The sequence below is a fragment of the Salvelinus alpinus genome, chromosome 14 (genome assembly GCF_045679555.1).
Source record: "Salvelinus alpinus chromosome 14, SLU_Salpinus.1, whole genome shotgun sequence".
Classification (NCBI taxonomy): Eukaryota; Metazoa; Chordata; class Actinopteri; order Salmoniformes; family Salmonidae; genus Salvelinus; species Salvelinus alpinus.
The window spans coordinates 13,756,987-13,783,125 of record NC_092099.1 but is presented as its reverse complement, the minus strand read 5'-3'; the positions used below and the strand labels follow the sequence as shown (position 1 = coordinate 13,783,125).

Sequence of the window (26,139 nt, the reverse complement as noted above, 5' to 3'; positions counted from 1 at the left end):
CTCTCCCCAGTTAGCCCAGTCAGTTTTAATGATGATGGTGTAATTAGTATAAAAGTAAGGATTGGCCACACATTTCTTCTGACAGATGGTCAGACTTTTCTATCCAGTTGTACACACCACACAGCAGATGCCACTATACTCTGTATCGTTGAGAAAGGGCTAGTCGGTAATGTCTGTTGTATTCGGCGCATGTGACAAATACAATTTGATAATAATATTGCTGATTCAGTGATTAAAGGGGAGACTGATGGGTTTTAAAAGACACCTAGAGAGAGACATTTAGAGAACAGAAACGTTGATCACTGTGCTACACCTTTCGTTTCTGTTTCACATGGGTTACCTTTCACCACACCGTCCTCAGGCCCAATGGACAAATCACTGCACGTGTGTCTTGTGACTTGTTTGCAAAGGGAGCCCAAGCTCTTTCATCTAATAGCTGCTTACTTTAAGTTGGGAAGAAAGGATTCCTTTCATGCTATATAATGCAGTGTTATGTGTAATCAGATTGTTTTATGCAATAACAGAATCATGTCTCATGAAATTTCGTTTTTAGATCTATTGCGAACGGTTAGAATTATTTTCGTGACAAAAATTACCCAGAGCCCCTGCCTTCTCTTTTTCTACCTGTTCAATGCTTCTTATTTATATGGATACCATCAGGGAAAGATGTGTATTCATACCAGTGAAATACTACCATATTGTTTTAGACTGTAACAGGCTGATACTATTGTGTTTAATATTATTGTGTGAGGCTCATCTTGTCCCTTTTCCTACTGACAGAGTGTCAACCAAAAGCAAGGCACCCTCTCCCCCAGTATCAGTGAAGGGTCTGGAAGGTGCAGGCCTCTCCCAGAGACACTCCGTATCAGGATATCCTCTGATGACCATGGACCAGAAGGAGAACCTACTTGAACAGGACCTGACTCTGGTTGTGGTTCTGCCAGGCGGAGTGGAGAAGACGGCCACTGTCCATGGCAGGTGAGACTTGGGCTTAAGTCCCACATGGCACCTATTTAGTGCCTATGGACCATGGTCAAAAGTAGTGCACTAAAGAAATAAAGGAAGTGTCCCACTGTGACTAAACACCAACCAAGTGCTCCCAACTTTCCCTCCTTGAAAATGACCTCCAAGACATCCCCATGATTCCAAGATGAAGCGTGATCTAAATGCATTTTGAGCATCAGAACAAAAATATAAACGCAAGGCAACCATGTTTCATGTGCTGAGATAAAAGATCCCGGATATTTTCTATACGCACAAAAAGCTTATTTCTCTCAAGTTTTGTGAACAAATTTGTTTACAACCCTGTTAGTGACCATAACTTCCCAATCTGGCCCTCAAACCATCATGGTCACCTAATAATCCCCAGTTTACAATTGGCTCATTCATCCCCCTCCTCTCCCCTGTAACTATTCCCCAGGTCGTTGCTGCAAATGAGAACGTGTTCTCAGTCAACTTACCTGGTAAAATAACGGTAAAATAAAAATAAAAATAAATTTCTCCTTTGCTAAGATATTGCATCCACCTGACAGGCGTGGCATATCAAGAAGCTGATTAAACAGCATGATCATTGCACAGGTGTACCTTGTGCTGGGGACAATAAAAGGCCACCCCAAAATGTGCAGTTTTGTCAACACACCAACCAAACATGGCTGCACCCCTGCCCAGTCATGCGAAATCCATAGATTAGGAGTGACAGTTCTATGAACTGTCACTCAGTAAAATCTTTGAAATTGTCGCATGTTACGTTTATATTTTTATTCAGTATAAAATGGTATATGATTACTGCACATCCTACCATTACATCATCTTTCCAAGGCTCTAATGTAATGTCCTATTTCTCTGAGTCAGATATTGTAGGTGGTGCTGTAAAAGCTGTGGTTTTGGTTAACAGTACTTGCACCATTAATTGCAAAAAAAAAGTTTTATGATGTGGCTGATTCCTTTCCACTTGCTAAGGTTTAATAATGTTATTTACGTTTTAGGCCCAGTAATCACATTTTATGGTTTAAATATATAAAAATATATTTCCTGAACTTATCTCCTATATAGGACACACTTCAAAACCTTAGTTCAAAAATAAATCATAAGGAATGTCTCTCTTGCCATTTATGAATGTTTTGTTCAATGTGTTGCTATGGGATTTGGTTCCATTGGCGAAACTCAATATATATGCGAAATTCAATATGTATTTTTTGATACCTAAAGACATCCTAAAATCAAATAGCTAAATGATCCATGGTATGACCATCTTAAAACAATTCCATGTCAGTTTATAACCCCCCCCCCCCCCCCCATCTTAGACTTTAGAGAATTTGCTAAGATGAATACATGTAGACAGTGTAATTTGCTACAGGCCCCCTGCACACACATTTCATGAAAGTTAATCTTATGAAGTCTGGACGATGAAACTCTCATCCACACCAATTCAGCTGAGACCAAAATGCCTAATCAGACAAACATGAGATTAATATCTCACAGTCAAAGGGCTTTGTTGTTTTTCAGAACAAGGACTTTGTGTCCTGGTATGAAACTACAGGCCCACACTCTTCACTTGCCATCACCGAAGTTTACTCAAGATATCATTCTTCTATTTTTGCAAGACTCAAATACTCCATTGGTATATTGTGCCCCTTGCCCTCTCTAGCTTTAATCAAGACCAACTTTTAATATAAAAGGATTAAGCATCAAATTCTTCACCCTCTTTTATTTTACAGAGTACAGTGAACTCATTATGACAAGGATTAAACTTCTGGTATTATATTTCCAGAGACTGGGTTTGGAAACTGCTGCATAGCTTTGTGTGGATGCTGTTGCTAAATGGTTTTCCACATCACCAACAGTTGTGTGTGAAGCACAAACTGACAGCTCCTTATGCAAAGCTTTATCACTGTGAAAAAGTAGCGTAAGAATGCATTACTATGACGTAGAGTATAAAAGTCATCTGTGATAGCATCTACTTTCGTGAGAGTAGTTTCTCCTTGGCATTTGCAATTTCCACACAATAAAAGTTCAGTGTTTTCTCGATACACACAGCCTTTTATCCTTAGCTTAGGCGATTTATTACTACTAACCTTTTGTGTTTTTCAGCAAGCCTATGATGGATTTGTTAGTCATGCTTTGTGCCAAGTACCACCTGAACCCATCAGGCCACACTATAGAGCTCGTCACCACCAACAGAAACCACATCAAGTTCAAACCCAACGCTTTAATCGGGGCCCTAGAGGCAGAGAAGGTTTTGCTCAAGCCCAAAGGAATGGAGGAAAAGAGTAAGAAGCCTGGCCCTCAGATGCCAGAGGTACAGTTGAGACATCTGTGGTAGAAATGTCCTAGTTATAATAATTGCTTTATCTTGTAATGTATATATGAAATGATTGATTTATGTTTTTCTGGCAGTTTTTAAATGAGGATAGTCATGAGGTCTGATAATCTAATTGCTTTGACTCTTCAGGCAACTGTCCGTCTGGTAATAAACTATAAAAAGACCCAGAAGACTATACTAAGAGTCAGCCCTCGAGTCCCCCTTGAAGACCTCTTACCAGCTATTTGTGAGAAATGTGAATTTGAGCGACAGAGCACACTTTTATTGAGAGATGCCCAATCTGAGGATCCTTTGGATTTGACCTGTTCTCTCAATGATTTTGCAATAAGGGAGGTTTATGCAAGAGACACAAAAGGTAAGGGCTTCTCTTTAAAACCATCAGCCTTCAAAACATTCATCAAACTGAATAATTACCATACATTCTGAACTAATCTTGGCACCCAGAACCAAATCTCGTGTGTTAAGTCTGTCAACAAGAGACTTATTCTGAATAAACACTATTCACCATTCATTCATTCATTTTACAATTACACAGGTGCATTTACTACCGCATATAATTTCCATATTCTCTTCCATAGCTATGTACTCAGCAGATGTACCTGCCTCACCTACTACACCAACTCACCAAGGTCATCTAGGTAATGTAACATGATTTTACATGGGTTTATTTTGCGATTTCTATTTACCACTGACATTATGCATTTGAAGTCCATCAATACTTTTGACAGAAATTTAAGAAACGTTGTCAGTAAGATCAAATCAAAGTGCATTTGTCAGGTGCGCCGAATACAACAGGTGTAGACCTTACAGTGTAATGGCCGAGATCTATATATTCCTAACAGATACCATTCCACCCAGCAAAGATAAAATGCAGAAGGAGAAAGAAAACAAGGGATTGTTCAGTCTATTCAGGAGAAGTAAGAAGAAACCTGAGCAGGTGTGTACTATGTTAATTTACAGGTCAGTTTTGGCTGATTATGAGTTAAATGTGTGTGTGTTGGGGTGGGGCATGGGGATATTGTCACAGCCATGTGATTGGATAGTTTTCTCTTTGCTTACTGCAGAAAACAGGCCTTTGATCAGGATCTGATTGGATGTTTGTTTGCTCTTTAAAGGGAATGACTGCCAGTGCCCCGGCGTCCCCAGTCTTCCCTAGCAGGCCTCGACCTCTCAGCATGAGCTCACTCAGTGCCCACTCCTCCACATTCAACTGCAGCACCATGCCTTCTGACATGCCAAAGAAGAGACGGGCCCCTCTGCCCCCCATGCTGGTGTCCCAGAGCTGCCCCTCTGACCTCAGCCATCGCCAGAGGTTCATCTCCGCCTCGGAGCCCGAAACCCAAACGGATGGTGACCAGGTGAGTGGGACTCAACCCGACTGGACCTGTGTTCTGGCTTTACCAGGTCTGTTTGTAAAGGTAGTTGTTAGTATGTCCAGAGAAATGGCTCGTGATGCATTTTAAAATTAAAATCCTAGACAAGTAAATCAATCATTTCAGGTAGGTCACTTCTTTGCATACTTCAACTAACTCGTTTTCCTCTTCTGTTGTGGAGATGACGACTGGTCTGAGTCGCAGCACAGAGTCTTCATTGAAGAGGACAAAGCGCAAGGCTCCTCCACCCCCCGCATCTCCTGGAGTGGTTGTCCAAGATGAAACTTTGCTAGATAGAGGTAAGAGAGGTTTCACTGAATTCATACGTACTGTATTGAATTGGCTTGTGCTTGAATTGGCTTGTGTATTTCAGGTATAGTTACTTGAAAATAGCATCTTGAGGCAGGTTTTTTTTGGATGTTGGTGATTTAGTTGCTCTTTCTCCTGGTTTGAGACCTTGAGTACATATATTGTACTTTGGTCTCTAAAGTCAACAACTGAGAATAGTAAATAAGACCAATGATTGATCAGTGGGAGTTGCAGTCATTGTATTTGACTCTGATGCCTCCTAGTGGTCAATATGAAACAGTTACAGAATGAAATAGCTACGCTTGTGGAGCCTTCAGTACTCGAGAGTTTGAATACAATTCAGAGTAGCAAAAAATGTTGTGATCTCATGGGAGATATATATTAGTCCTTGCATCATTATGTTCCTCCATAAGGGTAAACACCACGTTCTATCAGTACTTCTTCGCTCTAAACTTGCAGCCTGCGAGTCACCAGATGAGGGTGTCTGAGGGAGATTCTGCGCTGGCGCAGCTTCCTGTTGTCTCTTCTACCCACTCTGCTCTGCTGCCTCTTTCACCTCATCCTCAAGCATATCGTCTTCCTGCACTTGCCTGCTGCTTTTCCTTCCCACACTTTCTGTCAATTGGATGAACATGTGCTATTCTGTTGGTTTTCTTGCTGCGTGTTTACACCTCCCTGCATGAGTTTTCTTTGGCTCCTCTTTCAATGTACTTCAATATGATCAAATTGGTAAAACAAAATACACTCTTGGCCACAACAATACAGACATAAATACATGCAATAGTTGAGATACATTGAACGACAGTTTCCAGACTTTTGATCCAATGCATGGATTTATATGGGTTTATGATTATAAAGTGATGGAAATCAGACACACTGTTATTCAGGTGAAACACCTCGGAAAGCACTGTCCGGAAATCCACTACCTGCTATTGATTGAATACCGGCTTTAGGTTATATCTGTTACTGACTAGCTTAGATTGGGTTGCATGCTTTCTGTGAGAGAGGAATGATCTTTAGTGATCTTTAAAGTTTAAACATGCATGAATTACATTCTAATCACTCCCAGTCGTTCAGCAATACAGACAGCCCCGGGAGACTTTGCGTTGGATCTAGCCATCATCCTCTTTTGTTTATTCTGAATTGTGTTTTTGTATTTTCAAATGGCTCTTTTGATACTTGTTTCCGTTCTGTTCCTGTCTTTTGTAACATGTTTAAAGTCTCCAGTTCTGCATTTCCACACGGCAACTCCTTGTGTTGTCAGAACTGAGTGCATTTCATTGAAACTTAATTTGTACATTCAGTATTTGAATACTACACTAGCCAATTATCCCAGATCGTATGAATAAAAGATTTGACTGCTCTCTGCTTGTATTGCTACATCTTCCATCTGCCCTTCCTCCCCCGCTGGCTTCACATAATCGACTTCACAGAGAAAGATCAAGCCCAGATTCTGGATGTCTCTCCCTGACGTCCCGCGGCTGTTCATTTCAGTTCGACATCACAGACTGCACAGTGAGGAGTCTCAGCTTTGTATAACCAGCCTGCTGAATATTCCTTCTGCTCTCTATTTCCCTGTGATCGCCTTCAAGAACTAGAGGGGAATATGAGATGCTAGATGTCTTCATTAAGCCCAATTCACTTGTCTGAAGTATCCCTCACACTATAATATTGTGTTCGCTGTTGTGTGAAAGTGACACTAGTAATTAGTGACATATTTTGTAATTAGTGACATTTTTGGCCAATACCAATATTTTCCTTGCCAAAAAACGATACCGATTTTAAATTTTTGCGGCCTTTTTAAGCATTCTAGTACAGTTAAATAGTTAACACACACACATGGACGCAGCGGTCTAAGGCACTGCATCTCAGTGCAAGAGGCGTCACTACAGTCCCTGGTTCAAATCCAGACCGTATCACATCCAGCCGTGTTTGGGAGTCCCATAGGGCGGTGCACAATTGGCCCAGCGTCGTCCGGGTTTGACCGGGGTAGGCCTTCATTGTAATTAAGATTTTGTTCTTAACTGACTTGCCTAGTTAAATAAAGGTTACACACACACACACACTACACTGTCCAAAAAGTTATTTTGTTGGCATTTATGTATGTCCCCATTACTAGTAAAACATAATCAAAACCTATTTCTTTCACTTACTTGCTGTGCTGTTTCATTCTCAACCAGGATTTCATCATACATGTCAAGCAGTGAAGTTTCAGCTCTGTCTGTCCACAGCCTCTCTTCCTCTATGCGCACTGTCACTGTGTCCGTTTCCATTTTGTCCAGCTGTATATGTAACATTTCACGTAAACCCTGTTTCTTGTCTGCATCGAAGTAGCGGTTCTGGTACATAGCATCGAGCATGGTGGCGACACAGTAAAGAGAGAGTGCCACTGAATTGTTCACAGCCTGTGTCAGCAGTTTTGTTGAGCAGGCGTTTCAATGCCATGACAGAGGGTATCACGTCTGCTTTCTGCTTTCTCAAATCAGTTGTTCGAATGGAGCTCACTAGTGTGTTCATGTCCTCAAATGCTATTGAAATGTCAGCAGAGGTATGACAACCAGCACATTCATGAGCATGCAATACGACCTTCCTCAGTACGAAATCCTCAACGACCCACTGTGCTGTCATACTCAGCATGCTCATGGGGCTGATATTGCTGGTCCAAATGTCAGTCGTGAAGCTAATAGCAGTGACGCCACTACTGTGTAACTCCGGTAGGGCAACATCTGAAAAATAGCGCATTTGGTAGTGTGTACCGGTACTCGACTAGTCGGCGAAAGCCAACATCACCCACGACAGAGAACGGTTGATTGTCAAGTGCAATGAATTTCATTATCTTGACGTTTTAGTTGTCTTTCTGAAATTTTCATACTCTTTCAAATGACTGCTCGACTTGTTGACTGCTCGATCCACACAGCAGACATTGTGGGCTAGGTTAGGAATGCTGTGTTGTGCTAAATTTTACATGGCGTCATTACGTCATGTGCATACCTATATAACGTAGGTACGTCAGCTTTGACATCGGTTTTACACATCGGCGTTAAACTAGACATCGGGCCGATGTCGATATTTGCCAGACATGAGACCCATCTCGTCCAAAAAGTTGACTCAAGTTTGCCAAAAATCACCTGGAGGCACCTGGATGATCATCAAGACTCTTGGAAGAATGTTCTATGGACAGATGAGTCAAAAGTTAAACTTTTGGAACGACATGGGTCACATTATGCCTGGTGAAAACCAAACACTGCATTCTACAGTAAGAACCTCATACCAACGGTCAAGCATGGTGGTGGTAGTGTGATGGTTTGGTGATGCTTTGCTGCCTCAGGACCTGGATGACTTGCCTTAATAGAAGGAACCATGAATTCTGCTCTGTATCAGAGAATTCTACAGGAGAATGTCAGGCCATCCGTCTGTGAGCTGAAGCTGAAGCGCAGCTGGGTCATGCAGCAAGACAATGATCCAAAACACAGAAGTCTACATGAAAATGGCTAAAAAGCAAAAAATATATAGTTTTGGTATGGCCTAGTTAAAGTCCAGCCCTAATCCCAATTGAGATGTGGCAGGACTTGAAACGAGCAGTTCGTGCTTGAAAACCCACAAATGTCGCTGAGTTAAAGCAGTTCTGCATGGAAGAGTAGGCCGAAATTCTTCCACAGCGACATGAGACTGACCAACAACTACAGGAAGCGTTTGGTTGGAGTCATTGCAGCTAAAGATGGCACAACCAGTTATTGAGTGTAAGGGGTAATTACTTTTTCAGACAGGGGCATTGGGTGTTACATAACTTTGTTTATGAAATAATAAACCAAATTAGTATGTACTGTAATTGTAGCGTTATTTGTTCACTCAGGTTCCCTTTGTCTAATATTATATTTTGGTGAAGATCTGATAACATTCAGTATCAAACATTTGCAAAAGTAGAGAATTTTAAATGGGGCAAATACTTTTTCACAGTACTGTAAGTATTCACACACCTGAGTCAATACTTTGTGGAAGCACCTTTGGCAGCGATTACAGCTCTGAGTCTTTCTGGGTAAGTCTCTAAGAGCTTTCCACACCTGGATTGGTCAACATTTGCCCATTTATTATTTTCAAAATTCTTCAATCTCTGTCAAATTGGTTGATCATTTCGAGGCAACAGATTAAGTAGATTTAAGTCAAAACTGTATCTCAGCCACTCAGGAACATTCACTGTCTTCTTGGTAAGCACCTCCAGTGTAGATTTAGCCTTGTTTTAGATTATTGTCCTATTGAAAGGGGAATTCATCTCCCAGTGTCTGGTGGAAAGCAGACAAACAGGTTTTTGTCTAAGATTTTGCCTGTGCTAAGCTCCATTCCGTTTCTTTTTAATCCTGAAACTCCCCAGTCCTTTACGATTACAAGCATACCCATAACCACTATGCTTGAAAATATGGAGAGTAGTAATGTGTTGTATTGGATTTGCCCCAAACATAACTTTGCGTTCAGGACAAAGTTAATTGCTTTGCCAGATTTTTTTACAGTATTACTTTAGTTCCTTGTTCCAAACTGGATGCATGTTTTGGTATATTTTTATTCTGTACAGGCTTCCTTCTTTTCACTCTGTCCTCGTCTCCATCCTGTTGTGCTGCAGGTGGCCAACCTACTACACTGGAAGAGATCGTGGAGCAGGAGGAGACCACTGCCTCTGTGATCCTAGACTCTATGAGTGATGTCCAGGAGGACGACAGCAGCCTCAACCTGTCAACAGCAGACATCTCCGTGGACTCTGAGAGAACCGAGGGTCTCTCTCCATCCCCGGACGCCCCACATGCTGAGATGGAGACCTCCCCACCGTCTGAGAGCGAGTGCCCAGCGGGGGAAGATCAGTCTTGTGATCTGTCCTCAGATGGCAAGTACGAACTCTAGCAGATAGTCCTACATTATGAATGAAGTAGTGCCTCTTTGACTTCGGTTTTTTGCATTGCTTTTCTTAACTCCTGTTTTTGACAGACTAGTGCACAGCATGGTGAACAACGCTGAGTGCACGGTTCCCATGCTGAGTGTGGGGATGGACACATCTGAAACAGAAGATGCTGGTAGGTTTACAAGTAGTGATGAAATCAAATACATCAAGTTCCTAATGCGTTAACTATGGATGTAATGCTATAGCTTTAGTAGCAATGTTGGCAAAATCCATGTCTACTTTGTACTAAATCATGTTTTTTATGTTCTCCAGAAAGCCCTCCATGCCAAGCAGAGGAAATAAATGGTCAGACAGGTTTGCCATGTGAAGATTCCACAACACAAGATGGGGCCAAAGGTGAATGTAGTACTGAGAGCTCTCCTACTATCAGCCCACCAGCAGCCCAGCCAGTGACACAGAGCACAGGAACACAGGCCTCCGATCAGCTGGACACTGACCCCTGCTGTGATGAACGACCAGTGGCCACCAGCACCCCCTGTCTCCCTGCCAAAGCCTCTACCTCTGGAGCGGTGGGCCAGAAGAGGGACATGTCCACATCCACAGAGGAGCTGCTGACCACTGCTGAACCCATCACACCTGCCTTATCTCCTTCCTCAGCAGCCCATCAGGGCCAAACATCCACTCAAAGTGCCCCGGCCCCACCGAAGCCATCCAATGAGCTGACCAGGGACTACATCCCCAAGGTGGGGATGACTACGTACACTATCGTGCCTCAGAAGACCCTGGAGAAACTGAGATACTTTGAGGTGGAGCTAACGTTGGAGTGCCCTCATGTGGCTCTAGAGAAGGAAGTAGATATTGGTTCACTTGAACTCAAAGACCGCACTACACAGGCTGAGCAGTTACAGGTCAGAACAGAACAGACAGAGCTGCTGTCTACTGTACCTAGGGAAGACTCTCAGTCTCAGCAAGTCCACAGCACTACTACTAGTGAGAGCACTGTAAATGGCAACCTGATCGAGTCTATTCACTCCCCCTCAACACCGACAACAATAATTCTTGCAAGAGATGACAAGATTCCATCCCCTGCTAGTGGTGGATACCAAGCAGGCTCAATAGCAGAGGTCAAGGAGATGAAAATTCCACCCGCAACTAAACCCAAGCCTGGCTCGTTCCGCTTGCCACAGCACAAAAGAACACCTGGGTTTTACGTTACCTCGGCTGCAGTGAAAAGTTTGAGTGCCAGTCCTGACGCTGGCCAGAGGGAGGCTCCAGGCAGTCTAGTGGCAGCAGCAGCAGGGCAGGCCCTGCAGCCAGTAGGGGGCAGCTTTCCCCCTCCTCCTCCTCCGGTGCAGTGGGACGAGGAGACATCAGAGGGCGCTGAGATAGTTGAGGTGGAGCTGAGGCCAAAGGAGGAAGAGAGCAGAAGTGTGCCCCCTCCACGGCCCAGTCCCGTCAGAGCGCCCCCATCCCCAGGACTGAGCCTGGAGAAGCTGAGGAGTTTTACTGCTCCCAAACCCTACTCTCCTACTACCCCATCCCGCTTTGCCCAAGCTGTATCTTCGGCGGTCAAAAGGTCCCAGTCCTTATCCACTGGGTCCACCTCACCATCTCCTGGCTCGCCACCATTCTACCCAATCACAAGCAGCTTTTTAGTTAAAGATCCTAAAGGAACAGATGGGGATAAGGTGAGTAGTTGCAGATGTTTTTTGTCATTTTCTTTCTATTAGTCTCTGTATTCTCTATATTAGAACATACAGTAGGAATCTGGATATTTATCTAATTCAATGAATTTCTAAACGAGGATAGTGTATCTTCACAGCTCAATGAAAAAGCCAAGTAGTTGCTTTTCCCTTAAAATTCCGAGGCTCAAATGTTGATTGCTTTGATGCTTGTATTGAAGTTCAAAGCATAGGACTACCTTTAAAAATACTTTGCAGTAGAATTGAATCTCTCATCACAAGATGATTTAAAAGTGATCCATGTTTCACTGTCAGTGCTATCTTTAAACATTTGGCTACCCTCAGATGAACTCTTCAGTCTGCTGTTTTCCCATGTCCTCTAGGGTCAGCTTTGAGACTTTTGAATAACACAGGAAAGGGGAGGTGTACTCCTCTCTGAGAATGTATATACAATTTTCTCTCAATGGAATTAGAACACTACAATGAGCTTTTGTTTCTAGGTTGGGTGTGTCCCCCCCCCCCCCAGTGTGGCCTGGTAAACAATCCTAGCTGCTTATCCCACCTCTTAGAAACCTTGACCTATGACACGTCCCCTCCATCAGAGAGTGTGCCTGCGTGTCAATGATGTGCCTGTCCTTGGGGAGCCACATTTTGTATCTCCTTGTGAATAGCCTGAGCGCACGTCTTTTACCATAGTTATTCCTGAAGGACTCTCTGTACCAGGCCTATTACCGTGGTGTACTGATGGTTGATGTATCTAAAGCAGGTACAGCAGTGTCTTCTTTCCAGTTTCTCTGTATTGACTGGCACACTCAGTTCTGAGTCTTGATTGATTGTGCACATTGCGTCTTCTCCGCTGAGCACAGGGCAGTGACAATAGCGATTGGGTGAAGGACAACGGCTTGGAGCTCCAGGAGTGGGGGACCCGTGCAGTGTCCCAGCCAATGACATGACTGTTCAGATGGCAGGCCAGAGTGACCCTGGGCGGCGCCTCAGTACGAGTGGAGAGGAGCTGAGAAGGGATCAACAGAGACGTCTACAGTAAGGACTAGACTGTCACATAACATGGTGTTAAGTGGGGAGGGACTGCGACAGTGTCATAGACTGCCTACTGTAATGTGACACTCACTGCCCACTTAACACCATGTTATGTGACAGTCTAGTGCTTACTGTAGATGTCTCTAATGATCCTTTGCTTCTCAGCTCCTTTCCACACGTACTGAGGCGTTGCTCAGCGTCACTCTGGCCTGCCATCTGAACAGTCATGTCACTGGCTGTCCCCCTCCCTGGAGCTCCAAGCCTTTGTCATTCTCAGACTACATGAATGTATGTATAATTGTGTTAAGTTTCAAGTTCCCTCTTTTTTTTTTTTTGTATTTTCAGGAGCCCGATATCCTGCCCTCGAGTCTGTCAGTGCCTGAGCCCAGGAAAGAGGAATAAAACTTTGTTTGATAGTTTTAAGACCTTGGTTGCTAGTCTTAACAACAACCTACACACTGTAGAAGACTACTTTTCTGTTTTGTTATGAGATAAATTACTGTATGTCCTCCACATATAATTTTGATGTTATGAAATAATTTGATGTATTATTCCCAATTGTGTTTGAAATTTGATTCATATTGGACTTTTCAGCTGTCTTATTTTGCCAATGAATATGTATATTATTAGTTTTAATATTGAGTTGTAATTTTCATTGAGAAAATACAGTAGCCTATTTAGTACTGTCTACCATTTTGAAGAGGTCAATAATTGGACTGACCTGAAAGTGGTACTTATAAATTCCTCAGTCTGTTTTATTTTATGTTACTCATTTGGTTTTGATAAAGCTGTGCCCGGACATACACTGGTATGTAAAGTATTTCTCTAAACATATAATGCTGTTATGAATTAAAGTTACATTCACAGTATATTAAAGTATTGACAATCAAAAAGTGTATCTCACTGACAATTTTTTTCTGAATGAGTTCAACACTAATTGCAACTAAATCATATACACTAGACAATTCATGTTATTAAAAGTACAAAGGTCCAGTAACTGAAATGAAGCATGCTTCAACTACAATTGAACGGTACAAAACAACATCACATAAAAAGAAAGATGATATTTCTCTCTACAAGATTGAACCATTTTTCAGGCCGGATCTCAGCGCCAGACCCCTCAGGTAAAAGGTGAGGGCTGTGCATGACGTAACGCATAAGTAAATATAAACACCTGTCTAGGGAGAGCGCGTGGACTAAATGAGCAAACACCTCAAAGACAGCGAAGAAGCGATATGCAGTAACGGTGCCATTTCAGCGAGCAGCAGGTATTATGTTACAATAAACCATGTTCTAGGCAGCGCTGGCATAGGCTAATTTTTTGAGTTAGACCGATAAAGAGTATAGCTAGCCTACTGTGTAATTATGTTCATGACGATGGTTACATGGTGTCCTCGACCTACCCATTGTGTTTTTAGATTTCCTTCGATTATGTTGACTCATAGTCTTATTTTCTGAAGACGATGTGTGTGATGCGTGTTCCTGTGCATTGTGCCAGGAAAGGTAAAACACGTGCAGCCTACCTGTCTTGTCTATGTCATAAGAGGCTGAGGTGAAATAATGTAGCCTTAAAAGCTACAATGTCACTTTTTTGGCAACCGGCCCAAATTAACATAGAAATGGAATTATAGATCTGTCATTCTAATTGAAAACAAGTCTAAAAATCTATAGTGTGCAACTGCAGCCCGCAATTCGGGCGTTCCTGCATGTCGGCATTCCTGCAGCCCTTCCACCGCCAAGTATACTATTGTTTCCTTCATGAACACCCTTGAGCATCCAAAAGTTTTAGTTTTTGCGTCTTTTACTTTCGGTTTTGTACACCAGCATCAAACAGCTGAAAATACATTTAACATAACCCAACATATTGTATATCACAGCGGTTTAGATGGTACAAGGATTCTCTACACAATGACTGTTTGTTTTGGCACATAAACTGAATTTAGGCGAACAATTCGAATTTTAGCAACCAGTAAATGGCGGAGCGATTTCTGCATATTGCATCTTAAATGGGAATTGAAAAGTTATGGAAAAATACAACTAAAGGCTGTAACCCTTCATTATTCATTCACAATTCAAAACATAATTTCAACTATTTTCAGCAAAAAACGATGACAGTTTTCTTTTTAATGATGAAGATTACAAACAGGCTACTCTAGCGCTTTATTTCACACAGACTACCGTAAAATGTCACTTCAATACCATACTACTGCCATCTGGCTGTTTGTATGAATTTACCGAGTCATGGCTCGACATTGAAAGTCATTATTAGAGCAGAAGGCTATAATAGGGTGCAGTCACCTAACCATCAGTAAAGTAATAACAATAGTATCCTATTATAGCACTTAACTGACCATGACTAAATGTGTAAAACATGTATATACAAATGTTAAATTATAATGTATTACTTAAGAAAATTTCAACCTGTTATTGATCAAATACAATAATTATTAAAGGTAGTAAGTTTGAAAGAAGCATGATCAAGTTGGTGCATAGCCGTTAGGAATGAAATAAAATGTTTAAAAAACATTTAGCTTCCAAACCCTGAGTAGGTTTGAAATTCATTGCAGGTTATTGCCTCATATAAAATTCTTCAAGAATGGGTGTGTATTTTTAGTAGTTTAATAAGGAGACCTCTAAAATATCCACTTAGGGCCTATCTCCTGCAATACACTCAGAGGCTAAAAGCTCTTCAGCCTAGAGCTTTAGTACACTCAGGGAACAGGCTATGCTGTACAGATTTAGCAAATGTTATCTACAAGTTTTCAAGTATTTTCTCCTAGAGTTGCAAAGAGTGTGTGCTCGACAGATGCATGTTAATGTTTCATTATAATGAGTAGCGATATCTCTGAATATACAGTATTGAGAGTGGTTGAGGACACCAGGCAGTCTGAGTGTTTACAAGTGTACTATTGTAGGCTGTAAATTACAGCCTGTAATTTATTATGCTCTTGGGTATTTTGCCTGTCTTTTTGTATGCCTGAGTTCATGCAGTGGAATAAGAGGGCATGTGATAGTCCTCTGAAGTGGATCCAGGTGAACATTTTTATTTACTGAGAACAGTTTTTTAAAATTTTTTATTATTATTATTTTTTTACACATACCAGTTAGCCAGTCACATGGTATGTTTGTTTACAAAGAGCACATGGAGCAAAATGATGTTTTGTGAAGATCCACTGTTGAGCAGCACAATAGAGGTGATCAAGTTACACTTGAAATTCACTACTAATGTTTGCCAGCTAAATATCTAATAACTACAAGTTGACTATCTAAGTGCCAAATAGATTTTCTCCAGCTCAGGGCTCCAGCTATGCATTTGTTTTGCTAACTTGCTAGCAATAGGTGGCTAGCATGCAAGATCAAGGTTCTTGCTTACAGCAGAGACAATCAATCCCCTCCTGGATTAAGTGTGAGTAACCTTTTGAGATAGTTGTATAACTTTATGAGCTGGGTTATCTGTCCTTGTATTTAGTTCATGTTTGTTAGCATTTACCTAACGTCTGCTATAGGAATTCGCAAGTACTTGATAGCATAAAAAGATGAAAATGGCTCCTCTTGTGTGCACTGCCGGTAATACCATATACCCTGGTATGGTACAGGAACAATATGAAGGTATGGAAATCTGGATACCGCCCAACCCTACTAAATATGCGGTTCTTTGTACATTGATGTGCATACCAGTCAAACTTGTATTGTGTAGTTACAGTATCATACCTTTTAACACACAGAATTTGTACTTTTTGAAAACCCCATTGGAATACTATTCAAGTCTATTCCACATGGATGATCCTTTTAAGAGTAGGATTACAGTTTAAAGAAGAACAGTCTAAATTGGTAAAAAAAATGTTTTGCCTCTTTTGGCCAATCTGTTATCCATGCATGTCAGTAAATCTGGGATCAGTGAATTTAGCTGTCTTTTTCCTGTTTTCAGAAGGGATTTGTAAAGCAATTTAAGTTGCATTTACACGTTATTAGGTGCTATACTTAAAAATGTATCTTATCAGTTATTATTGTGTGTTCTTCACTTTAAGTGTCACTCTTCTCAGGTAATAGTAATAATCTACTGAGAAAATACTTTCAGGCCAAAGTCTTATCTACTAATTGGTGAGTATTTTCAGAACTTTGTGTAAAACTACATCTGGAAAAAAGACCATTCCATAGTTTTTCAATAGTAACTGTCAACGTTGGCAAATCACAGGTGTGGAGTGGTCCTGTTATTTAGATTATACCCAAGAAGCATGACTATTCATGACATCATTGGTACTGAATGTGTTGTGCCAGATTTCTTCCTTTAGTTCTTCATCTGCCACGACTCGGGATAGAATTCAACAGAGATGCACACAAGCAGCGGACAATCCCTCAATCTTGGTGGTATTTGATATGTAAATTGCAGACAGTAATGTGTAGAGAATCTGATTCTCTCCACTCTCTCTTTTTCCTGCGCTCTCTTCCTCTTTGTGCCCCCTCCCAGTAGTTACATTACTTTACAGTAGTAATTGTAGTGTTGCGTACATACTGTAGACATGACAAATTTGGAAGTCGGTAACATTAGAGTATATCACATTACATTTCTGTAATCTGCTTGTTGGATCGAGAATTGGATTCTTCTGCTTTTAGCTTTGGCACTTATTTTTTTTGTCACAGGGTTTTGTCTATTGCTAATCTAGCAGCATGAGGTGTTTTGGCTGCTCAGTCATACACATAATGGCTCATACAACATTTCTCTCTAATCATCATACCGGGACTCCAAGAAATGATAGATTGGGGTATTATAGCTGTCCTCTTTTCTGCGTCAACAGAGGATGAAGCATTAGAAAGGAAAGCCAGTTTGCTATTTGAATTCCACGAGGTCCTCCATTAGAGCAGCCAATGTAGTGTAGACAGCTGGGACTGGGGAGCGTGTGGGGTCAGACTGCTTAGTAAGTTGTGCAGTAAAGGTCAAATGGGGTGAGAGAGTGTGTTATGTGTGCTGTTTTTCGAATGCGCAATTATGTTTCTACATGACAGTCTAAGAATAGCTGTTTCTGCACTTACCATAAGCGCAGTACCACTTGCATGTGCGGAGTATGCTGCTCCAGAGACAAATAATTGATGATGATTATGTTTGCTTAATTACTTCATATCCTAGCGAGAACATAGTCTAGGGGCTAGATCATATGTTGATGTCAGTCACACTGTATGTGCCCGGACCCGTTCCTGTTTCTTCAGCCACAACGTAAACCACACCACCTTGATGAAAGACACATAGGCTTTGTTTGTCTTTGCGAGCTTATATTTTCCTTACGAAATCATCTGTGACACTGTAAATAACACGTTACTGTACCTACCCAACAGTGGGAAGGCCAACCTACTGTAGCACGAATTGCAGCTCGCCTGTACTCCCCATGTCACTCATGAATATCAGGTGAGGGGAGTGGGACTAGGATATTCAGTAAGAACAATCGACTAGGAAACGAGCAGCACTACTCGTATAATGACAGTACATACGTGTTGATCTAGCAATGCTAAGCTCTATCCTTAGCTCCAAATAGAAACCATTGAGACGTCACTGTTTTGCCCAACCTGGGGTGTAGGCTAGACAAGGCAGACTGTTCTAACAAGGCCAGGCTAATGCTGTGGACAGTCTTCATGTTGGGTCGAGTCCTGAGAGGGGATCACTTTGTGGGGCTGCTGAATGTATGAGAATGCAATATGACCTCTGGGAGACAGCACTAATGTGGCTTTGTTTCCATTGCATGTACTGTGTGTGCAATGACAACAACAACTTAGATCATAGGTTAAGGGACAAAACGGATGCCGCAGCTACTCTATGATTGGCCTGTGATCTTTACCGTAATTTACAAGTGCTCAACATCTTACTCGACCATTACTCCTCATACATAATCCACACAAGCTAGAATGTACCTAGGATTTCACCAGATATTGTTGTCCCCCACAATGAAATTGGATCGGGGACTGTGCATCTGTCTCCGTCCGTACATTTGTTCGTACGTTCGTTAGTCACTCGCGATATCTCAGACAGCACTGTCCCGATTTTGACAACTTGGGTGAATGATGCTCCTTGCCATAGAGATCTGGCATTTACACAATTACAATGATTGGTCAGATGGTGGCGCTATAAATGCAAACTTTGAACTGTCACGCCCCTCACCTCGTTTGACTTAGTCATGACATTCTGGACATAGGTCCCTCTTCTCACAAGGAACACATTTGCCCCAGGGACTGATAAGGTCCACCATTTAGAATTTTGTGAAAAACACTTAAAACGTTACTCTTCTGGGCCCGATCTGCACGAAACTTGATATTTGGCATCTATGGAAAAAGGTCTCAACGCAATATTTTCCAGACTAGTACCTTAAACAACATGGCGCAGCAGTCTAAGGCACTGCATCTCAGTGCTAGAGGTGTCACTGCAGACCGTGGTTCGAGCCCGGGCTCTATCACAACCGGACGGGATCGGGAGTCCCATAGGGCGGCGCACAATTCGCCCAACGATATCCGGGTTAGGGGAGGCCGGGGTAGGCCGTCATTGTAAATAAGAATTTGTTCTTAACTGACTTGCCTAGTTAAGTAAAAGGATATTCGTATTGTAACACAATTTGGTACACGTTGCAGGACAACATATGTAAGAACATTTAATATTGACCACACGGTGGTGCAATAATGGGCACATGTTTATATCTATTGATCTGTTTGACTCAGAGAGGTGACATTTGGTACACATGCTCAGGGATATGAGTCTAGCAAACCCACGTGATATCTCAGAAACCACTGGCCCGATTTTAACCAAATTTGGGTGAATGATGCGTCTTGCCATAGAGATCCGTCATTTACAAAATGTCATTGTGAGGGACAATTGGAAAGCATTTGCATTGACTGATAGCCGAAGAATATGTTTCAGGCCAGGGTTATTTTTGGACAGCTCATTCTGCTCGGCCTCACGGTGTCCTTGTCTCAGACTTTGCTTTTGTAGGACCCCAGTTGGATTGTTTGACTAGTCTGTCTCTTAGTGTCTTTTTGTCTTACTTTCTGTCTGTCTCGCTCTCTCTGACACACACACACACACACACACACACACACACACACACACTACTGCGCTAATTCACTATTGTGCTGCTAATGCGATAGACTTGCGTCCTGTCCAGGGGGTATACTTGTACATCAAGCTGCTACACGCTACAGAAACAGGAGGCTCCTGCCCTATGAGCCATTCCGGTTCGCACAAGGCTTGTGCAAGGCTACTTGCGTACTGCTTATGCATTGGATGAATAAGCATGGGACTATTTATATTCACCTTTACAGAGACTTCAGCAGTAGCATGTCATTTATTTGATTGTTTCCTGTTTTTTTATTTTGTGTCGTGCTTTGTCAGTGGTGCTCTCCAGAGAGGGGGCCTTTCTTATGATGGTGTGTCTAAGTGAAAAGGTAACCTAAGCCAGGTGGAGCTGTGTTATTGTGACAGTGCTGTTAGCTCAGGCTCCTTTACACTGGGAGTGCATTACTGGAGGCACACAGCTCCCTTTCATACAGATCTGTCTGATTTTCCATTGAATTGCTAGGGGGCTGCTTAAACAACTGAGGACCCATAGGGCTCTGGTCAAAAGTAGCGCACTATATAGGGAATAGGTTTCCATTTGGGACGCACACTGAGACACAGGAGCCTCTTCAGGGTGAGACTGAAGCCATGTTCTGGGAAAAGATGCTCAGTGTCCTTCTCAAGAAAACCCTTTAGTGCTTGTTTTGTTAACTGTGAAAAGACACAATGATGGGCCATTTGATGACTCTCGCGTTTACTTTGGAATCAAAGAATCGAGTGATAAGAAAACGCAGAACATGACTTATATTTAATCAAAACAAGTGATATTGAGGTAGTGGGACATGTAACCAATTTCTTACCCCTCAAAAATCAGATTTTATGCCATTTGTAGACTTGGGGAGTTACAGAATACATCTGTAATCTGTTACTTTATCAGCAAAAATATTGTAATACTTCTAGGATTACTTTTCAATTCAGAAAGGATGTTTGCAATAATTATTTGACTCCTGTTTTTTCAGTGACATTCAAATCAGCGTTGAAAAAAGGCACACATTTAAGTTTGTTCCGCCTGATCGAGTCTGACCACAAGTCAGAGACCTGTGATGACACACCAAATGCCTTTTGAAGGATTGCGTGAAAAGAGCAGGAATAGGCTTTTGTAGGCTACAGTCCAAGCTATGTCTTCCAATGGTGCTGACTGCATCCAAAGATTATCCAACTTGAATAAACGCTTGGAGGTAAGGACAACAGCAGTGGTGTGCGCTACGGATAACACTTACTATTGAAATCTACGTACAGTAGCGCATTGATGTGAATCACAGTGCTGCTCTCTCATTTAGCTATTTGCACCTTAGATTGTGGTTGTTGTGGATGGCTGTTCACAAATGTACACTGAGTGTACAAAACATTAAGAACACTTTAATATTGATTGGGCTGGATGTCCTTTTGGGTGGTGGACCATTCTTCATACACACGGAAACTGTTGAGCTTGAAAAACCCAGCAGCATTGCAGTTCTTGACACAAACCGGTGTGCCTGGCACGTACTACCATACCCTGTTCAAAGGCACATAAATCTTTTTTCTTGCCCATTCATCCTCTGAATGGCACGCATATACAATCCATGTCTCAATGCTTAAAAATCCATCTTTACTCGGTCTCCTCCCCTTCATCTACACTGATTTGAAGTGGATTTAACAGGTGACCTCAATAAGATTGCAAAGCTTTCACCTGGTCAATTTGTCATAGAACGAGCAGGTGTCCTCAATATTTTGTACACTCAGTTTATATTTGTATTTTAACACAAATGTTTTTCGACCAGTGGACAGCCAGTGAAAATTGTGCTCTTGCAACCGCTGCATAGTGCGGATAAAAGTTTGAGGGATTTCCTCCCTTCCTCTGTGGTATTGTGCTCCACATACTGTCAAAAACAAGTTTTTATTTATGAAGACCACAAGTCGGGCTTTTATTGCTCAATCTAGTTCGTGCTGATAAAAAAAAAACATAGGCCAAACAGACACATGCTCAAACTCGCACACTTTTGATAGACTTAAACAGCTGCAAATTGTTGAGATATCAAGGTGACACCAACAAAAACGTTAATGGTCCTATAGAAAATGCAGCATACGGCATTCATCTTTCACATGCAAATAGCACTTATCGGTAGTGCTCAAAGCATGCAACTCCACGAGAACAGCATTTATTTTTCAACTCGACGCAATGATACCAATCACTCCTCCATGACAGCAAAATCCTTAACAGGGTTTAGTTTGAGATATGCTCAGGTAATTTTGGGCTAAGCTATATTTCAAAATCGTTTTCTTGAAGATCAAGGGGTATTAAATTAACTGGAATGACTGGAAATCTGACCGACTTTGGTTTTTAATGTAAAGATATAACCTAATAGTATTAGTATCTGTATTGTAAAGCAATGGGTTAGAAGAAACCTACATAAAACCAACCCATAAAGTAAAATGCAACATCCATTTATGGCCACCTATGTAAACTCTAACATTGATTTATCTTGCAATATATGTTGTTCAATTGGTAATATTAATGTTTTTCTTCTTCTAATGCTTCTCAGGGGGAAAGTAATCTAAAAGTAACTGAAAGTAATCTGATTACGTTACAGAGTTTGGGTAATCCAAAAGATATGTTACTGATTACAATTTTGAACATGTAACGGCAAGTAGCCTAGTGGTTAGAGCGTTGGGCCGGTAACCGAAAGGTTGCTGGATCGAATCCCCGATTTCTACACTCCATTACTCATAAACCAGGTAAATCCATGAGCATACTCGTATATAAAACAGGTGTGCCCAAGCCTCAACATTCATACAAACAAGGTGTACAGTTGTACTTTAGCCCCAATATTCTTACAGACCAGGTGTACACCTGCATGTGTAACTCCCATTTTCTTTTCTTTTTTAACAGGTCTACTGCTATGTGTCAGGCCCAATTGTCAAAAAATAGGTGTAGTTCTCCATTTCAGCCCCAATATTTATACAAACAAAGGGTACACCTGTAATTCAGCTCCAATTTAAATATCTACAAAGTCTGCACCTGTGCTTGAACCCCAATAGTCAACTAAGCCAGGTCTAAACATGTGCCAAAGCCTGAATACTCATAAACTGAAAACCAGGTCTACACCTTTTGACTGAGTCCCAATGTTAATATTAACCAGATCTACACCTTTATATCTCAGCCCAAATAGCCATACAAACCAGGTTTACACCTGTGGCTATGTCCCAATGCTCTGATAGCCAGGTCTTTCCCTTGTGCAAGAGACACTAAACAAACCTACTGACATTCAATATTTGTTACATTATTACACTAATTCAGTTTATGGATCTATACATGGCCAATTCCCCCTGAAATGACAAAATACGACTTTCTACTCTCAATCAAATTAAACTTACAGCATGTAAAGGCTAATGGATAATCGTCTGTAAGATCGTCTTGATGAAGTATATCCATAACCCAACTCGACTTCAATCTACTGAAATAAAGACTCTGCTAAGATGAATGAGTTAGTGCCACTGTATTTTCCCATTGGTCACACGTGTGACCGCTAAAATATGTCCATATACCTCCAGCATCATTGATTCAATGAATTGAAAATGGAAGGGAGATATGTAAACTAGACCCTTTTAAACATATTTACAAAGAAAATATTTTTAAATGCCAACAATGTGTTTGTTTTTTAAGCTGTTGAATACAGACTTCTGGTGCCAAATGTCTGTAAAAGTACACCTTTGAGATTTATGCTTGAGGTCTCGAGACCATTAGAGAAATCATATTAAACTTCTCTGAATCATACTAGACACCTTTTTACTAATGCATAATATATGACTAATTTGTTGATCTTCTCTAGAGCCTGTAAAGTACAAACATTTCTTTCCACTATTGTGACCGATGGGATTAAATGGGTTAATAGCGTTTGCCATAATTATTTGTTATTGCAATTTTAAGTAGCTTTTTGAAAAGTTGCTCCCATACAGATAATGGCCACTTTTCAGTTTTGAAGCACATAACATTAATAATCACCCTCAGCAGCCAACAACAAATTCATGTTCAATGTCTACTTACTAATAAAGTAGAAATTGGAGTTAGAAACATTTGCAAAGGTTTGTATAGAATGAAGTTCTGCCATCTAGATTTCTGGTACTGCAAGTAAACTGGTACTGCGACCAGATGTTACCATAATAACTGCCTGCATGTGATTATCTACAGTAGCCTCTCAGCCCCAGCCCAATCTCTGTTACACATTACCTTTCAGATAGATGTTATCACGCCAACTATCGCCCCACATAATGCTTGGCTGGCTGTCACAGAATGACATAACCTACCACACCACAGCCCACTACATCATGGCTGAGTCATGGCTGGGATACTCTCCGCTTCTACATTCATCCAGTCCAGCACAGGGCTCAGTTTTAAAGTGCAGTCGGGACCTCAGTGCGAAGTCTTTGACAAAAGGAACAGTTGGTATTACAGTCTGGTAGCCATCCAGGACTCATAACATAGCTAAGTTACATACTAACAACCCTTTGCGTAGGTGTGCTTTCTGTGCAGGTCTGCTTTCCAGGAAGTGTGAGAGAGAAAAAATTCTAAGAAAAAAAGAAATAGAGGGAAGAATTAACAACTAAAATCTCAGAGTTGGTGCATGCATTTTAATACACCACTGTGCCAAAGCAAGGGCTCATTTGCGAGTCATTGAGTTAAAAATAACTTTATTGTGGTGGATCATGTTTTGCCCCACTGGGCCAGTCGCACGGGCAGCAGATGAGCCTTGCGGAGAGGCTTGTGTGTGCTGTGAGCAGACAGAGGATCCCTTCCAGCTCTTGCTCCTTCTCACTGTGCTCTACTCTGCTACTTCCCTGTACACTCCATTCCAACAGCTCGTCTCTTTTCTCTGCTCCAGATGATGCCTTGGATATAGCCGGCCCCCATGAGTGATATGAATAACACACTGGAAGACGCACACACCTCTGGCAGCCTCGGAGAGAAGGCAGAGATTTTTGGGAGTGGGAAGGGTAATGTGAGTGGCTTTTCCAGCCCATCCCTCATCCCTTTGCATGGTCCTTTACAACCACCAAATGCCCAGCTCTCCAGGAATGCTGTCTGCCAGGGGAATAGGTATTGTTAATTTCTCCTTTGGAATGGCTGGTTTGAATGAATGTGATTTAGTGTCACATTTTTCTTTTTAGTCATAGTTATGTTTTCAATGAACAGTCTAAAACACAAACCTTGTGTTGGTAATATATATCCCCAAATTTCCTCCAAAAGTCTCACCGTATCTATCTTACTTTATACTGTAACTCGCGACTTGAAGTTAATATTTAACATATGTGATTAGTGCGCTTGTACAATGTGCTTTCCTACAGAGGAATAGTACACCCTTTGTATTCGCAACAGCAGGGCACAGAGGTCCCAGTTGAACAATTGCCGTAGACTTTGTACCGGTAAATGCAGGACTGTCTGCGAGAGAATAGTTTTACCCAATTTTGAGAGTACGCTGAAAGAACTGGACTCGACTCAAACACCTGTTACTTTGATGCTTGTAATTAGTAACTTAGTAACTGCTGTGTGTTTACATAGCAGTAAGGAAATGTCAATGTGAGCCACCTTTTACCATTCAAGGCCCTCAAATGTATTTGTCAAATGCGCCGAATACAACAGGTGTAGACTTTACCGTGAAATGCCTTCATATATATAAACCATGTTAAATCTCAATTTCATATCTTCTCATGATACTAATGGCAAATGTGGTGATCGTTTTTGTCAGGGCGGTCTTTCCCACACGGACAGGGTTGCTTTTTCTGCTCGTTTTTGTATGAACAGATTAAACGGACACGCTGGCTGAGTTTTTGTGAAGTAAACAGCGTAACGGCCATCAGGGCCTCTCCCTCATACAGACACGACCAGAAATCCATGTCAGATAAACACAACAATCATAGGCCTGTATTTCGTTGTGGATTCACTGCATGAACGGGGTGACCCGGCTCTACAGTGTGTAGCCTGTAACGTATAGAGGTTAGCCAAACTCTGTCTTAAATGATGTCAAGTTCGAATGTTCTTTATGCTGACTTAGAGCGAGCTAGGCTCCAAGTGCTCTTTCTAAGCTGCACACTGCTGAGGTGGAGGGTGTCTCGTCAAAGATCAGTTTGTCCCTCTGCTTGGTGTGTCTTCTGACTGGCTGAGAGCGGGAGGGTCACACAGTCGCAGACATGGCTAGTCTCACTGTCGGTCAGCCATGTCTGTGTCTGTCTGGGAGTATCAACTGTTCAGTCCTACTGACCCCCTCGAATGTACAGAAGACACATTATTCACAACAGAGGCACTAACAATAGCTAGGAGGTTTACAGTAGAATCTGGCAATACACATGCTTCAGTTTGGGTATTGACAGTGATATATGATGTCTCAGGTAGAGGCTAAGGAGATCCCATGACTGGCTGTAGGCTCCTAAAGCTCCAGGCATCTAATATCTGATATATC

General features: G+C 41.7%; 2 protein-coding genes across 6 annotated transcripts in view; both read left to right on the top strand.

The window, feature by feature from the left end:
• Positions 1-13,505, top strand: part of LOC139538453 (cordon-bleu protein-like 1) — a 35,423-nt gene extending 21,918 nt beyond the window's left edge. For all 3 annotated transcript variants that reach the window (XM_071340520.1, XM_071340522.1, XM_071340521.1), the window contains 11 exons: positions 781-978; positions 3,091-3,298; positions 3,452-3,677; positions 3,901-3,960; positions 4,165-4,259; positions 4,438-4,680; positions 4,877-4,994; positions 9,620-9,881; positions 9,979-10,064; positions 10,205-11,580; positions 12,958-13,505. In XM_071340520.1, coding sequence (XP_071196621.1) covers positions 781-978; positions 3,091-3,298; positions 3,452-3,677; positions 3,901-3,960; positions 4,165-4,259; positions 4,438-4,680; positions 4,877-4,994; positions 9,620-9,881; positions 9,979-10,064; positions 10,205-11,580; positions 12,958-13,014 — 2,929 coding nt within the window. In that variant the 3' untranslated portion in view covers positions 13,015-13,505. The remainder of the gene's footprint in view (positions 1-780; positions 979-3,090; positions 3,299-3,451; positions 3,678-3,900; positions 3,961-4,164; positions 4,260-4,437; positions 4,681-4,876; positions 4,995-9,619; positions 9,882-9,978; positions 10,065-10,204; positions 11,581-12,957) is intronic.
• Positions 13,506-13,743: 238 nt separating this feature from the next.
• The window catches only part of LOC139538451 (growth factor receptor-bound protein 14-like), a 56,430-nt gene continuing 44,034 nt past the window's right edge, over positions 13,744-26,139 (top strand). For 2 of the 3 annotated variants that reach the window (XM_071340514.1, XM_071340516.1), the window contains exons 1-2: positions 13,765-13,880; positions 24,565-24,779. In XM_071340514.1, the coding sequence (XP_071196615.1) occupies positions 24,592-24,779 (188 nt within the window). In that variant the 5' untranslated portion in view covers positions 13,765-13,880; positions 24,565-24,591. Of the gene's footprint in view, positions 13,881-24,564; positions 24,780-26,139 lie in introns of all 3 variants that reach the window. The other variant, XM_071340515.1, reaches the window with a different exon arrangement.